The sequence below is a fragment of the Heptranchias perlo genome, chromosome 17, assembly GCF_035084215.1.
Source record: "Heptranchias perlo isolate sHepPer1 chromosome 17, sHepPer1.hap1, whole genome shotgun sequence".
Taxonomy (NCBI): Eukaryota; Metazoa; Chordata; class Chondrichthyes; order Hexanchiformes; family Hexanchidae; genus Heptranchias; species Heptranchias perlo.
In genome coordinates, this window is record NC_090341.1 from 54,052,651 (window position 1) to 54,065,058 (window position 12,408).

General features: G+C 40.1%; 1 protein-coding gene across 1 annotated transcript in view; it reads right to left on the reverse strand.

Moving 5' to 3' along the window:
- dock3 (dedicator of cytokinesis 3) overlaps positions 1 to 12,408 on the reverse strand; it is a 1,008,697-nt gene that overhangs the window by 804,505 nt on the left and 191,784 nt on the right. The window contains exon 2 of the mRNA XM_067999007.1: positions 9,441 to 9,524. Within this exon, the coding sequence (XP_067855108.1) occupies positions 9,441 to 9,524 (84 nt within the window). The remainder of the gene's footprint in view (positions 1 to 9,440; positions 9,525 to 12,408) is intronic.

Consider the following 12,408-nt stretch of genomic DNA (forward strand, 5'->3'; position numbering starts at 1 on the left):
ATTCAGTGACTTGGCCTTCACAGCCTTCTAAAGGCAGAGAATTCCACAGGTTCACCACCCTCTGAGTGAAGAAATTTCTCCTCATCTCAGGCCTGAATGTCCTACCCCGTTTCCTGAGACTGTGACCCATCGTTCTGGACTCCCTGGCCAGGGAAACATCCTCCCTGCATCCAGTCTGTCTCGAACTGACAGAATTTTATATGTTTCAATGAGATCCCCTCTCATTCTTCTAAACTCTGGAGAATACAGGTCGAGTCAACCCAATCTCTCCTCATACGACAGTCCTGCCATCCCAGGAATTAGTCAGGTGAACCTTCGCTGCACTCCCTCTATGGCAAGTATATCCTTTCTTAGGTAAGGAGACCAAAACTGTACACAATACTCCAGGTGTGGTCTCACCAAGGCCCTGTATAACTGCCTTGCTCCTGTACTCAAATCCTCTGGCAATGAAGGCCAACATCCCATTTGCCTTCCTAACTGCTTGCTGCACCTGCATGTTTGTTTTCAGTGACTGGTGAGCAAGGACAGCCAGGAGCCTTTGTACATCAACATTTCCCAATCTATCACCATTTAAATAATACTCTGCCTTTCTGTTTTTCCTCCCAAATACATGGCAGATGCAGTATAATGTGGATAACTTCACATTTATCCACATTATACTGCATCTGCCATGTATTTGCCCACTCACTCAACTTGTCTAAATCGCCTTGAAGCCTCTGCATCCTCCTCACAACTCATGATCCCACCTAGTTTTGTGTCGTCAGCAAACTTGGAAATATTACATTTGGTTCCCTCATCCAAATCATTGATATATATTGTGACTAGCTGGGGCCCGAGCACTGATCCCTGCAGTACCCCACTAGTCACCGCCTGCCACCCTGAAAAAGACCCATTTATCCCTATTCTCTGTTTCCTGTCTGTTAACCAATTTTCAATCCATGCCAGTATATTACCCCCAATCCCATGTGCTTTATTTTGCACACTAACCTCTTACGTGGGACTTTATCAAAGGCCTTCTGAAAATCCAAATAAACCACATCCACTGGTTCTCCCTTATCTATTCTACCACTTAAATCCTCAAAAAACTCCAGTAGGTTTGTCAAACATAATTTCCCTTTCATAAATCCATGTTGACTTTGTCTAATCCTGTTGACATTTTCTAAGTGTCCTGTTATCACATCCTTTATAATAGAGTCTAGCATTTTCCCTACCTTGTTATATCTTTCCTCTGCTGGGATCCTGAAGAACGGCATAAATGTCAATAGCTAATAGTGAAGTCCCCCAGGATCCAATGGATAGATGCCTTTATCTCTGAAAATAGGGGCCACACTGGACTGCTTCAAAGTAAAACAGTTGCAGCAGCTCCCTAGAAAAAGTGCAGTAACATGTATAATTGTATGCTGATGGTTGCACTCTAGGTGCCCATTCAGGGTGTGGAACCCTCTTCTGTTAGTGTAGAAGACTGCACAAATATTGGGAGCTCATATAGTCAAGGAGGCACCATCAATAGCCTCTTGAATGCTCAGGAAAAGTTTGAGTGAACAAAGCATCTGTAACCTCTGTGCTCGGCAGGCTGAGAGATATTGGATACATCTCACCATTGCAGCTCCAAGCATAAAAATTGAGTGCAGTGGTCAATTTGACAGTTACTGGCAGTGGTGGAGGTGTTCCAGAGATCATTTTCCAATATGTTGCACAACTTCTGGATGTCACTCTTTGGAATCAAAGTCTCCTTAACACTGCTCACAAGGTGCAAACTGGTTTGTACCCTCTGGTAGGTGGGTAATCCCAGGTGGGATGTAAACTCATGTGTTTTTCCTCTGCTGCTCCTCTTCTTCCTCTATGGCCACCAAGTATCAACAAATTCCTGGTCAAATTCCATGATGCAAAGGGTGCAATGGCACAGGTCCCAAAATTTGTAAGGCAGGCAGCTATACAGCAGAACACAGACCTTCAATGGGATAAAATAATCAAAAATATTTTTTAAAGAACTGAAATACAGTCCCTACCACTTATACTGCCCTCTCTTATGGCGGGCAACCATCTATACCCGGCAATTAACGATAGCCATTTTCCATCACCATAGAGGTCACTTACAAAGTTATAATGTATTAAGCACGCCGGCTATTCACCAGGTATGTCGGAGCTGAGTGCCTCAGTACTGCAGCGCAGTCAGACATTGCCAGTGTATCAGAAGTGTGGTGAAATAGTGGCTGAGTGATGGCATGACATGCATTTACTCAATTCATTCAATCAAACCATTTAAGAGCTGGCCATCACTCAGGCTGCAAGATTTTGCTGTCTTTTTCTCCAACATCTGTCAAAGTACTGTGTCCCTCTCCTCTTTAGGATGTTGATAGTTCCTACATGAACAAGGTAGAGCTGGAAGCTAAACTGGAAAGCCTCACTGATGAAATCAACTTCCCGGGAACAATCTTGGTTTTACCATCCACCACTTTTAGCAAGCAGACCGCATTTACACCAGAGGGCCCAGTATAAGTGGTGGGGACTGCAGTTGTATAACAGAGATTTTCCAGAGCTTTGTAAAGCCATGTACTGTGACACTATGAACTCAAGTCCATCTTTACCTCAGCTCCACGGCAACAAGGAACACCTGCTTTATACAGGCATCCCTTATGTCAGGCACAAACAGATTAAAAGCAATGGAAATTGTGACTTATGACATTATAGCATCATTATGCACTAACAAATATTTATGGTGGAAAATGGGTGGGCACTTCCAGCAACCAATGTTACTTCCAATGGAAAATTGAAATGACCCGTAAATAGAGAGGAAGGCAACAAAGCTTGTCCCCAAACCATTTCAGGCCTGCTCGAGGGAGGGTGGAAAATCTATTAAAGGGTGTTTTAAAAGGATTTGCCATCATCAAGGAAGCCATAAACAAAGTGCATTACATTTGGTTACCTTATCAGAGTATTATAGCTATAGCTTAGATTCACTGGCTCAACTTCATTGAAAATAAAGAGTCAATAAAATACAATCTAAGAAAAATGAAAAAATGCAATCATATTAATGTGGGATGGAAACATTCAAAAAGACCTAGAAAGTCAAGTTACAAAGAAAACTGGTTCTTCATCTATCTGACTAGATGGCGTCTGTACAGCCACAGCTGTAACTGAGGCACTTTAGGTAATGGAACTGAGGAGATTGGGAAAGGACAGTTATTTACTGATGCTCAGACAAAGGTGCTTCAGCAGAAGGGTGAATGGCTGAATGCCAACATTCTCCGCTAGCATCAATTACAATCTATTGCTTTCAAACTGATGGCTGAGCATATTGGCCCAAGGCTGGGAAATAAGAATATTCCTGTTGACATAACAGTATTCTTGGACATCCCTGATTCCTAAAGTGTTTCTCAAGCCAGATGAAGATATAGGGACTCCTTGAGAATGTAATTTCTAAAAATCTGAAGCACTAACTTTAAAAAGGCAACAACTCAGTGCAAACATAAATAACATTAAAAGACCATTTTGCACAATAAACATTCTCTCGAAAATAAAAGATTTAAGATCAGGTAAACCATTCCTCCTCATCGAAGAACCTCATTATACAAGTGCTGGTTATGTGTTGTGTATTGCTGAAACCAAAGCAAAAACCAAACCTGCAATATTATATATAATTTAAGACATACACATCCAAAGAGGACTACACAACATTTCATACCAAGGCATCTATAACAACCAGAGCAATCATACATACAATGTTTCTTGTTTAGACTCAGTAGGTGGAATTTTAACTCCTGGGTGGTCAGTCGGCTTCATGCACAGGTTGACCATCTGGGAGGTGCAGCAGGGAGGCCTGTCCATTTTAATAGTTGGGCCTCATTTAGATGGAGCCAGCAAGCTGCCTGCCCCAACTGGGCATCCAGAGACAGCTCATGCTCTTGGGCTGGCGCAATATCGGGCTCAGCCTGCAGCAAGGTAAGTCATCGGGGTGGGGGGGGGCGGCGGCCAGGAGGTTTTGGTAGGTTTCAATGCGGAGGGGTTGAAAGCGGAGGGGGATCGGATGAGCCTGGGGTGGCAGTGGCACAAACATTTTTTGTAGAGTTCGGAGGAGCACCCCTGCTCCTCGTGGTCCCATAAAAATAGATTTGTTCCTACCTTTAAGGGCCTCCACTTCTAGTCCGATAGCTCCTTTCGAGCAGAGCATCCACAATCGGCCATTAAAATGGCTTTGGGTTCTATCTACATAACGAGATCTATCTACATAAGATGATCCCGTTTAGCATAAAATTTACTGAGGCTCCCATGAGAGTCAGGCAGGTGCCTCTCCAGCCCGGGTTTAAGATAATCGCAGGGTGGAAAAAGAGCAGTATGTGGACTGCTTTTATTTTAACTCCCGTGCAGCCCAGTTTCCACCATTGGACGAAGTTAAAATCCCCCCTAATCTTTCTCTTTGGCGTATGTGGCAAATGGTGTTGCACTTCGTTTTAATAGATGCACATCATGCATTTAATAATCCCAAAGCAACAATTAAATTCACAACCTGCCAAATATTTTTGCAGCCTGCACCCAGTAAATGACAATGGAATACAATTAAGCATTTATGCTGAGAATTATTCTCCTAAACGTTTTACTACATTAAAGGCACTGTATAAATGCAAGTTGAAGTTGTACTTGTTGGTGTAACTCAGTAGAGTTCAATTACAATGTTCTACTTCAGAGTCAAATTGAATTTGTGATTTTATCTATTAACATTTATCTATAAACAACAGGAATTTAGTCATGAAAATTTTTGAGGTGGGGAAGGGTACTTTCAGCGCAAGGAAAACTGTATCCTACTCTGCAGGAGATATCTTGGACTTGCCTTAGGTTATCCCTTACCACAGCTCTAGTGTATCAGCCACATTCAGGGAAATGGGGAAATAGCTATTTGCAAGTTTTCAAACCACTTAAGATGGATTGTGTACAGTTTCTAGCCACAGTAACAGTACTTAGCCGGACACAAGTGGAATCTAACTGTAATGTTAAGTGACATTCAAAACTTATTTACAAGTCATTGCAGCTCACAGGAGGAAACAAAATGATGGGTAACGATGCCAGGAGAAACCAGGAATTAATTTGCATTGTCCATATGGCCATATGGTCCATGTTCTGATTATTGTAAAGAACAGGTTCAAACCAACTATTGTTCCAGTGCTGATATCTACCGCAATCCAAAACATTGATCGCATTTCTCAAATCTCATCAATAGGTATGCCTTGTAGATTCAGACTTGTAGTTGAGGATTGACACTTGAATTTGATATACAGATTGAGTCCCTTCATTCTAAATCACTAATCCTCTATTCAATAGATGTCAACAAAAGACTGAAATCAGTGTTTGAAACTTAATTTTCCACCTTTTTCATTTTTTTTTAAAACCAAATTTTCTCTCCTCCCTTCCCAAATGGGAGTTATTGGATGCCCTCCTGTATCTCGCCCAAATGGTCATTATTAACCAGTGAGCCTTGGCGATGTGTGCCAGTTATTTGATTGGGGGAATATTGCAACTTAACCTGATCCTATCTTCTCCCAACTTCCACACACTTGAACATCCAGCAGAAGTCGCTGGATAATGATCAGGAGCAGGAAACCGGGTGATTCTTATCCCAGGGGTGCTGAGATCAACCAACTTAGCACAGATTGGGGACTGAACTAAATCTGGGATCTTCCTGATCTGTATGGCTCAGCTACTCCCTGAGCTGTCAAAAGAACCCATAATTTGCTACTTGAAGGAAAATCTTCCTAATAATGATAAAAACCATTAAACAGACGTAAGTTGATACTCTCCACCACAAATAAGCATGCATCAATGGATCCCAGCTAAATGATCAAGCATGACAGTGAGAGCCTATGGGAATAGCTGTAGAAAGTGAACCACTTACCAAATACAGAAAATCTCATACTCATGCATTAGATTTAAACGTCTAAAGCTGCAAATCTGTTTACTCTGAATTCCGCTCACAGAATATAAGGATTTTTGTCCAAATGTAATCAATCAATTATTGTCAAGCTGCAATTGGAATGTTAGAAAGTTAACAGGGTACTCGGAATAAGCAGGGATTTCTATACAAGGTCATATCAACATTCTGTGAACAGGGTTAAGATTGAGGATAAAAGAGCATCCTGGAATTTGTCCCTGAACCCTAGAGATCCATGATGAGTTCCCAAAGGGTCCACAAGTTCATCAGATCTCTGTAGTGTTTATATTTGTTGACTTATTGCCATGCGATTATTCTTGTGACATAGATAGATATACATACACACAGTCACACAGAAGCAGATCTTCCAAGGCATTGCTCACAGGGTCAGTGGATACAATGAAGTATGATGCTTTACAGGAAATGTGTGGTATACACAAGATTATATTGATTAGACCATTCTGACGAAAGGTCTTCGACCTGAAACGTCAACTGTTTCTTTCTCCACAGATGCTGCCTCACTTGCTGAGCTTTTCCAGCATTTTCTGTTTTTATTCAGACTTCCAGCATCCGTAGTATTTTGCTTTTGATTATATTTCTTTTATCTTCTTCTGGCAGCATGTCAATATTAGCAATGGGTCACCCAGAGAGAAAAGATTTTGACAATTGCAGGTAATATTTTTCTTCAACTGTAGCTTTTATTCAGATACACAAAGTTTCTCTTTCTTGTTGGCCTCGAACTCACATTGTTGCTTCTCCCCCTGCAGTTTGCGTCGCTCTTCTTCCTGGCTACATTGCTCTTGTTCTCTCACTTGTGATAGGTCTTGCTCTCTTTTCATTGAAACTCTCATACTTTTGCTTCCTTCTTTGCAGCAAAGTAAGCAATGCCTAATTTCCCAGCCTAATCTTTCGATCTGGTTGACAGTTTTAAATATCACTGTTTCTGTTCAGTTCCCTTTTAAGTTTTAAACATTTTAAATTGCCATCATGCCAATAGTACAAATCAGATCCCAGGTAGCTGCTACCAGTTGTTACAAATTCCTAGGACTACAGTAGATATTCTCTCGGGTTCAGTGTCATTAACCAGTGAAAGTACATAGCTGATGTGAACCACAATCAACAAAAACGTGCCCATTTATTAACAAGGCTAACTAAATATTTGGACGCTTCTTAAGGCCTCATGCTTTTATTTTAATCCTGTAGAACTCATTAGTAAGGACTTATTTAAAACAATATTTGGACACGCTACCTTCAAAAGTGTATCAGTGCATTGGAGAGGGATCGAAGAACAGCAACAAGGATGATTTCAGAAATTATGGGTCTAATTCATAAAGGAAACTCTGAACCAAACTTGCTATAATTGGAGAAAAGGTGAAGTGTTATAATGAGGTCTTTAATGGATAACTTAACATGCAGTCAGGTCATTTAACTTGGAATGTGATCACTAAGCTAAACAACATGAGTAGAAAATTAACACGCCTCATTAGAAGATAGATTTTCCTCCAGAGTAGTAGCAGAGATTCACAGCATATTGTGTATTAACTAAAGCTGGATAAATAACTCCTTAAGCATGGCACTGAAGGTTATAGGGTTAAGATCAGATCTAGATGATTAAAATAGTGATTGACATTGACTGTTTGGATCATGCACGAGTTATCTGTGCTCAATTCATATTTCATCATAATCTTATGTTAAAATGAGATTAAATTTTTATTTTGAGGACAAAAAACTCTCCCAAGGGCTTTGTCCTAGACTGAGAAAATAGAGTCAGAATAATATTCCAAAGTATTAATTGTAGAGTGACTGCATCCAAAGCAAGAAAAGCACTCACTTCCATCACCATGCTTAAGAATTCATGGATGTCAGGTGGCACATGCAAAAACTCATTGAAGACATTGGTATCTAAATAATGACTTATATTTTAAAGCAGGCACAATACATATATAGGAAGCCAACTATTTGTTCCTCAATAAACTACAGATAATCTTGTGTGAAATCACAACGCAGTGGGCACAATAACAGTTTTAACTGTCATCATCTGCACTGACAGTCACTGCTGGAATAAATACTGTCCCAAAGCAGCAGAAAACTTCACATAAATTAAAATTACATATTATAAACAAATACAGAGTGTGATTTCAAGATTACAGTCTGATTCCAAGATTTAGACAATAATTTTAAATGAGCTTCACTCCTAAAATTTGCTTTGTAATCATTTATTCTCAATAGTTTAGATCAGAGGTTCCCAAACTGGGGGTGGGGGGTGCAACAAGAGTATCGGGGAGAGGGGAGCTGGCAGGCCAAGGACAGCTACTGATGCAACCTCGCATAGCCACATGAGGCAAATCAAAAGTCTGCATTTATTTACATTTTAAAGAAACTGAGTAAAGTTAAGTTTAAATTCAAAGAAATAGTATACTCTGACGAAGCTTCACATAGGGCAATCTCAGCACAGTACGAGATGTTTAAATTCCCGCTGATTTCTAGAAGCGCAGTTGGACCAATCACAGCTGCTTCTAGTGCACATTAATTAGTTACTATGCATCAGAAATAGCTCTGATTAATCCAACTTCCATTTCTAGAAATCAATGGGAATTCAACATCCCGCGCTGTATTGAAGCTGCTTGAATTTAAAGGCCAATTTGCAGTTAAACACTCTGAAATCAAAGAGAGATTGCACAAATTGTGCATGGGCAAACAAGCTCATCCGACTCACTGAAATAAGGGTGAGTCATCAAGAGTTATTTTATGATCAAGTTTATTCAGTGAATTCATACTTGTACTGTGCTATTTTTGTTGTTTTCTGTCTTAAGCAATATATTACGTTAGCAAAGAAAATAAAATCCTTTTCTTTCATGCAAAAATACTGTTTTTCTTTTAGAAAGAAGGGGGCTTGCATGGGACTTGAACCTCTGAAGGGGGTTCAGGGGGGAAAAAAGTTTGGGAACCTCTGGTTCAGACACATTTCCAAAGCAGATTAGAAGTTTAAACTATCAAACTAAAAAATAGCAGAGAGGTGGCATTGGACTAGAAGGCTTTTTGTAATATAATCTGAAGATTCTGAACCTCCAAATAATCTTTACAATAGTAGCATGCTATTTTTCATGGGGTTGATGTTCTCACTAGGAGCACACTGACTTTACTTTGGCCAATGTGTGGAAGCACGTGCCTAAGCACGAGTAACGGGCCATAATTCAATCTACAAGTTGAGAGAACAAGCATCAGACAATTGAGCTTCACTCTCATGGTTTGAAGATATTATAACCTTAGAGCATGCATGTCATGTTTGATACAATGAATCACATTTTCGAAGTGAGAATCAATTGTAAAGGCATTATGGGCAATAGATGAAGAGGCGAATAGCAACAGAGAAACAAATGTTTTCTGTACTAAGGGGGCACTGTTCATTTTTTTAAAATAAAAGTGCTTACTTTTAAAGGAATGCCATTTTGAATTTTTTTACAATACAATTTATCACAGGAAACAAAAAAGGTACATTATTTAGATTCAATCTTACCATCACATTTTTCCAAGATCTGAACTGTTTCTCCAATTTCCAGAACAAGGCCTTGAGGCACTGATCCACGGAAGCTGCATACCACTGGGGAAAAAAAAGTAATGACATTTAAGGATTTGCTATGCCATGAATGTATTAGCTACTGTTATTCCAACCAGAGAGAATAGCACCCCCTGCCCCCCACCCCGATATAGTTTTTTTTTGGTGGGGGGTGGGGGGGGAAATTCATTCCTCCCCTACCAAAGTCTTTCCAAACCAAGGTGCTTTCTTAGTTACAATGAACAGCTCGGGTCACTGCAGCTGGCTGTTAGATGTTGAAAAGCATTGTGATGTGGCCCTATATCCCTCCCTGTGGGAAAGCAATTGGTTCCTTGTTGATTTACCCACATCACAGATGAGGTCAGAAACTCTCAACAGGGGAAAGTGTGGGAATGAACCGAACTGTACCATTCCACAATGCAGCACATTAACTGAGCCAAAATAGCATTTCAAAACTTAGTGGTTCTGCACAAAAGTGAGCATTATACTCAAAGAGGAAGTTAGAATGTTCAGCATTTCACATTTTTCTGTTTCTATTAAATTGTTATTTTCTCCTTCTCATCACTTTTTTTGGCTTTTCTTTCTGATTATTCTGGTCTCCTAATATTTTGCTTCTAACTAATCTTGCTTTATAACACTCATGTATACAGATAGTGCGACACTCTATGGTTTATCATGTTCGAAAGGTATTACAACATCACCTGTGTTAACCATAAAGCAGCGAATGCACTTCAAAAAAAGTAATTCAATGTGAAGCATCTTGTTATCCTGAGATATGTGATAAGGTGATACATAAGTGCACCTTTACCCTCCTCAAAACAATAACAATCCAATAAATCAACAACAAAAATTATGAGACACAAATTATAAAAAAAATTGATGAATCTACTATAACTTAGTTGACAATCATGGAAGCATAAGTTATTTTACAAAACAAAGAAACAACATTTATTAATGACTTAGATGAAAGGATAGAGAGCCACATATCCAAGTTTGCCGATGACACAAAGATAAGCAGCGTTGTAAGTAGTGTAGATGGAAGCATAAAATTACAGAGAGATATTAATAGATTAGGTGAATGGACAAAATTGTGGCGCCTGCATTGAAACGCAGGCAAGTGTGAGGTCATCCACTTTGGACCTAAAAAGGATAGATCAGAGTACTTTCTAAATGGTGAAAAGCTCAAAGCAGTGGAGGTGCAAAGAGACTTAGAGATCCACGTACATAGATCATTAAAATGTCATGGACAGGTACAGAAAATAATCAAAAAGGCTAATGGAATGCTGGCCTTTATATCTAGAGGACTAGAATACAAGGGGGTAGAAGTTATGCTACAGCTATACAAAGCCCTGGTTAGACCACACCTGGAGTACTGTGTTCAGTTCTGGGTACCGCACCTTAGGAAGGATATATTGGCCTTGGAGGGAGTGCAGCATAGATTTACTAGAATGATACCTGGACTCCAAGGGTTAAATTATGAGGAGAGATTACACAAATTAGGGTTGTATTCCCTGGAATTTAGAAGACTAAGGGGTGATTTGATCGAAGTTTTCAAAATATTAAGGGGAACTGGTAGTTTAGAGAGAGAGAAACTATTTCTGCTGGTTGGGGAGTCTTGGACTTGGGGGCAAAGCATAAAAATTGGAGCCAGGACTTTCAGGAGTGAAGTTAGGAAACACTTCTACAAGCAAAGGGTGGCAGAAGTTTGGAACTCTCTTCTGCAAACAACAGTTGCTGCTAGTTCAATTGTTAATTTTAAATCTGAGATTGATAGATTTGTTAACCAAAGGTATTAAGGGATATGGGGCTAAGGCGGGTATATAGAGTTAGGTCACAGATCAGCCATGATCTCATTGAATGGCGGAACAGGCTCGAGGGGCTAAATGGCCTACTCCTGTTCTTATGTTCCTATGGTTATCTCAAGTGATAAAAGACTACGTGCACCACACAACCTTGTTTATATCACCAACGTAGGTAAATAAATTGTGAAACAAGGAAAGGTCTCCATAAACACTGACTTTAAACTTGCACCTGCGCAACTGCTAAGATATTAAATGACAGCATTCACACAGGCCTTCGTGGACAGTGGAAGACCATTTCTCCCCCTTCCCCCACCACCTGTAAAAATCCAGTCAGCAAGTTTGTCATCAATTCAATTAATAACTTAATTATTCAGGAGAGTCAGAAGGGGAACTGTGTTGGTCATACTGGATTGATTCCTGGGATGAGAGGGTTGTCCTATGAGGAAAGATTGTGTAGAATGGGCCTATACTCTCTGAGTTTAGTAGAATGAGAGGTGATCTCATTGAAACATAGAAGATTCTAAGAAGGCTTGACAGGGTAGATGCTGAGAGGATGTTTCCCCTGGCTGGAGAATCTAGAACGGGGCATAGTCTCAGGATAAAGGGTCGGACATTTAGTACTGAGATGAGAAGGAATTTCTTCACTCAGAGCGTTGTGAATATTTGGAATTCTCTACCCCAGAGGGCTGTGCATGCTCAGTCATTGAGTATATTCAAGACTGAGATCGATAGATTTTTGGACTCGAAGGGAATCAAGGGATATGGGGATCAGGCGGGAAAGTGGAGTTGAGGTCGAAGATCAGCCCATGATCTTATTGAATGGCAGAGCAGGCTCGAGGGGGCTCCTATTTCTTATGTTATGTATGTGTTCAGAAACTCCTTCTTTGTAATGGCAGAGTTCTCATGATGAGTAACAGTGCATTCTCTATCAGCTCAAGTCTTCGACACAGATGTAAACTGGCTGGAAGAGCTGGTCTGAAAGATGTTCCCCAAAGAAATATTAAATAATTAATAAATATATAACAGAAGAAAACCCCAAGGTTAAGAATGGCACGTCAAAAATGAAAATAGATATTGCAGTATACAAGCTTGAGAAGGGCAACAGCAGTAGGCACTTCCAGGACTAC